Here is a 4,888-nt window from a genome sequence, read left to right as displayed (position 1 = left end):
ATACACAGAGAGACAGAGGGAGGAAGAGACAGAAATATTTAGGTGTGATTATGTTTGAAATTTAAAAATTGGAAATTATTTAAATAACAAATATTTTAAAACTTAGGTAGATCTATATATACTATCATAGAGAATATGCAGGTTAAATTGAATAAAAGTGAAACATGAATTATATAAAAGTAATTTGACTATTAATTTTTTGTGTGGTGCTGAGAAGGGGACTCAAAGCCTTGTGCACACTAAACAAATGGTCTACCACTGATCTAATTTTATCACTTCAAATTATATGCAGGTATACAGTTATTCCTTAAGAAAGAGTTAGATTTACAAGTCACCAAGGCAACAATTTAACTTGTCAAAAATTACTCTTGAAATCTGGCACCAGTGGCTCACACCTGTAATCTTAGCTGCTCAGGAGGCTGAGCTCTGAAGAGCAAGGTTTGAAGCCAGCCTGGGCAGAAATCTGTGAAACTTTTATCTCCAATTAACCAGCAAAAAGCCAGAAATGGAGGTATGGCTCAAATGATAGAACATCTGCCTTGAGTGGAAAATCTTAAGGGACAGAGCCTAGGCCTTGAGTTCAAGCCTTAGTGCTGGCACAATATATATACACACACACACACACACACACAGAGAGAGAGAGAGAGAGAGAGAGAGAGAGAGAGAGAGAGAGAGAGAGAGAGAGAGAGAGAGAAGTTCTTTAACTACCTATCAAGTAGACTAAAATAATTCTGTGTTTGTATATTTGTGTGTGCACAATAGGTAGCCACAACCCTTCATATGTATGCAAAACATACCATTTAAGGACCCATGCATGACTGTTCAGGGATTTCTTACTTTCCTTTCTTCTTCTGAGCATCTGTATTTAAATTCAACATGGCGAAGTGTTCTGTGGTCCGGCTGGGCTGCAGGATCCTGGGGCAGTGAACATACCACACTGATGATATCCATTGCCTCTGGGGACAGAGGCTCGGGGAAGAGGGTAAGGGTATGAGGGGGTCCTGAGGCATCACAAAGAAGAAGGAAATATGACCTTTCCTACTCTGACCTTTTTCTCCCTTTTCTTTCTCTTCACGGGGAGCAGGACCTCCTCCTGGCAGCTGCCTATGTCTCCGATGCCCAGTACAACCGGAATGTTCCATTCGAAACATCCCCTCAGGCCATCAGGTAAAGTATGAGACCTTCTGTCCCCTAGAACTATCTGACTACCAGAACTTAGTATGCCTGATGGTGAACAAATTTGAATTCTGTACTTCATGAAGGATGTAGGGTATGGCAAACAGACTTGGATAAAACAGAAATTGCAGAGCTGGAGATCAAATCCAGAGCCTCAAACATGCTAGGCAAGTTTTCAACTACTGAGCTGCATTTCCATGTCCAAAGTCAATGTTATTTTAAGTTATAAGAGCTTCAGAGATGAAGAGAGGCTAATAGAATAACGAACAAAACTGGGATGCAACACTCAGATTTGTTTAACTCATGGACTTTAATTTCTTCTTCCTTTTTTTTCTTTTGGACTGGTGCCAGGGTTTGCACTCAGAACCTCACCTTTGCTCAGCTTGCTTGCTCAGCTGGCATTCTTGCACCTGAACTACACTTCCAGTCCAGCTTTTTGCTGGTTACTATGGAGATGGTGTCTTGATGACTTTTCTACCTGGGCTGGCCTTGAACTGTGATCTCAGTTTGCTGAGTAACTAGGATTCAGGTGTGAGCTATTAGCACCAGGCTGGAATCCAGTTTTTTCCATCTCACTCTCTAAGCATTGAACCAAGCATTTGTCCTTGAATAAGAACAAAATGTTTCCTACCATCAGGGATCAGTGTCCTCAAGGGCAGGAAATGCTGTCAGATGCTTCCAGGCAGGAGGGGGCGCTGTCCTCACTCCAGCAAGGGAACCAAGTAGTTGCCAGATATGTTCTGGGCCTGCCATCAGATGGGGTGGTGTACATTGGTTAGGCGCCATGATACATAATGACAGATCCCTGACAGACCAAGGATTTCCTCTGCGTCAGTCACCAAAGTCCTCAAAGGAGTATTCTTTCATTTCTGCCAACTACTTGGTGAGAAAGGCACTAATTCTCACCTATGCTTATCCAGAAAGTGTTGTTTGAGATGTGATCACATTTTTTTTTTTTCGGTTAGGGTTTTTTTTTTTTTTTTTCAGATGTGATCACATTCTTGATTTTGTTTTCTGTTAGAATTTTTTAAATGAATGATGCCTCTCATCCCCAGAATTTAAAGGAAGAACGATGAGGCTAACTTCTTTATTTTACATACTATTTTTTTAATATGTGTGTGTACTGATATTGGGGCTTGAACTCAGGTCATAGGTCCTGTCTCTGAGTTTTTGTGCTCAAGGATAGCACTGTACCACTTGAGCACAAGCTCTACTTAAACTTTTTTGGTGTTTCCATTGGAAATAAGAGTCTCATGGATTTTCCTGCGTGGACTGGCTTTGAACTACGATCCTCAGATCTGAGCCTCCTAAGTAGCTAGGATTGTCAGTACCATGAGGTACTGACACCCAGCTCATTAGTAGTTTTTGTTCACTGATTTTACTTTTTTGCAGTGTGGGGATGGAACGTAGAACCTTGAATATGCTAGGAAGACACACTGACACAACCTCCCCTCCCCGCAGCCCCTTAGTCTTGTAGAGAAAAACCTGAGTGCTGTTGAGCTCCTGACCCTCAGTGATAACCACTTTTATTTTCTTTCCTCTTCAGACTTTACTACTTTTATAACCACTGGACAATGAGAGCAGCCACATACTTCTTTATTTGTGTAGACCTTTCTCTTGCCCTGTTTGAGGAACCAGCTTTGTTCCCACTGCCATTCTTGGTAAGCATTACACATGATCTGGTTAACCACATCTGTGTAGAGAAGCTAACCTCTTCCTAACTCTCCTTAAATTCCAACAAATAGGAATTTGGTTTTGGTTTTCTTGCTGGAGGTTGGAAGAATTCTGCTCACTTGTTAGCTGAAAATTCAGTCGTAAGGCATTTTAAGGGCAGTAGAAGTTTTGGGTCTTAGGAAAGGAAAAATCAGGTAGAGATGGTATAAAGGATGTTTTGAAATGTATATATTTAAATGTATATATTTAATGCCAAATAGTGTTATCTTATAATGTAATATTTGACATGCACTTGCCACATTTTTAGCTTTTTTTCATAGTCAAAAATTATTAGAGTATTTATTTTGCTTAATAGTTGATCACAGGGGATTTTGAGTAACATATAAAATGAACCAGCTAATCTAGCTGTATCTAAAAGATAAACTGAAGACCAGTCACTGCTCTCTCTGTCTTAATGACTGTCAGTTGCTCAGCAATTACTGCCTATGGGTTCTGTAGTGTTTTCCAGTGTGTTCTCTACGTTCTCCCTAACTTCATAGGTCTTCTGGGAGATGGGTACTCCTCCTACTTCCTTCCCCACCTCTTTTTTTTTTTTTTTGCTGGTACTGGGTACGTGTGCTTTCTTGGTGTACTTATTAAGCGGGTGCTTTATCAGTTGACCCATGGCTCCAGTCTGGCTTTCTGCTGGCTAATTAGAGATGGAGTCTCTTGGACTTGTCTGGCTTTGAACAGTGATCCTTTGGCTCAGCTTCCTGAGTAGCCAGGATTAGAGGTTTGAGCCACTAGTGCCTGGATTTATCATTCTTTTTTAAGCAGATGAGAAAGTTGAGTCTTAGAAGGGTTATCGGACTTGTCCAAGGGCTTCAAGCCAACTCTGTCTGATTTCAAAGCTATTACTTTTTAAAAAGTCGTTCTTCTTTTATGTTTCTTTTATCTACTGCCATGCAACACACAATCTCCAAACTGCAACACTGAGGACAGAGACTAGGAAATGAGGGGCTATGGAGCCATCTTCAGCTGTAGTCAGCTAAGAAAAATGCTATAAAGAGAATTCGTGAGCAGATTCCATCAGCAATGGCTTCTCCTTTTAAGAAGACAAACATGATACCAACTGTCCAGCTTAAAAGGATGAGTCTTAAACCAGAGCTTACTGACGAGCAAAAACAGAAGACCCAGGAGGCCTTTGGTCTCCTTGATGCCAATGGCACAAGGACCATCCATGTTAAAGAACTAAGGTGGCAATGAGAGACCTTAATTTTGAACCCAGGAAAGAAGAAATCGAGAAAATGATAAGTGAAATTGATAAGGAAAAGACAGAAAAAAACGACCTTCTGTGACTTCTTGACTGTGATGACTAAGAAAGTGACTGAGAAAGACACCAAAGAAGAAATGCTGAATGCTTTCAAGGAGTTTGATGATGATGAAACTGGGAAGATACCATTCAAAAGTCTGAAGTGGGTAGCCAAGGATGCGGTGAAAACCTGACTGGCAAGGAGCTGTAGGAAATGATTGATGAAGCTGATTGGGATGGAAACAGAGAGGTCAATGAGCGAGATTTCCTGTGCATTATGAAAAAGACTAGCCTCTATCAAGATCAGTGTCTTCTTTTCTACCAAAATCGTGTGTGCCTGTCGTTGTGTGAAATCTAGCTTTTGACGACCTAATTCCTCCTCCCTCAGACTTCACTGTACAACTTTAGCCATGGCCTTAAATCTTTTTTAACCTTTTGAAAGTACTCTGATATTAAGGTTCTTTGTAAAATGACTGATGATTTTTAAAAGCAGATAGAAAACACATTCAAGTGGAGAAAGGGTCTTAAAGTTTGATCACTTACCATTTCTCCTGTATTGCGTTACTCTTGTCATGCCTTTCCACACAGATGGAGCCACAGAATACCTTAGTCAAGCACATGCGCCATGCTGCGCCAAGCAGTGGTCATTCTTCAGTGATTCTGGTTTTTAATTGATACCTGAGTGAAGTTTTGTCTTTTTGTTGTTGTTGTTTATCCTGTCATGGGGCTTGAACTCTGGGCCTGGGC

At 40.8% G+C, this 4,888-nt stretch overlaps 1 protein-coding gene and 1 pseudogene across 1 annotated transcript in view; both read left to right on the top strand.

Moving 5' to 3' along the window:
- The window catches only part of LOC105988292 (two pore calcium channel protein 2-like), a 58,719-nt gene that overhangs the window by 12,361 nt on the left and 41,470 nt on the right, over positions 1-4,888 (top strand). Inside the window, 2 exon segments of the mRNA XM_013019867.1 lie at positions 1,085-1,167; positions 2,723-2,837. Of these exon segments, the coding sequence (XP_012875321.1) occupies positions 1,085-1,167; positions 2,723-2,837 (198 nt within the window).
- LOC105988159 lies at positions 3,925-4,499 on the top strand (annotated as a pseudogene).

Source organism: Dipodomys ordii, unplaced genomic scaffold (genome assembly GCF_000151885.1).
Source record: "Dipodomys ordii isolate 6190 unplaced genomic scaffold, Dord_2.0 Scaffold47, whole genome shotgun sequence".
NCBI classification, from domain to species: domain Eukaryota; kingdom Metazoa; phylum Chordata; class Mammalia; order Rodentia; family Heteromyidae; genus Dipodomys; species Dipodomys ordii.
Note: the sequence above shows the minus strand (reverse complement) of the source record. Positions and strands in the feature narration are given on the sequence as shown.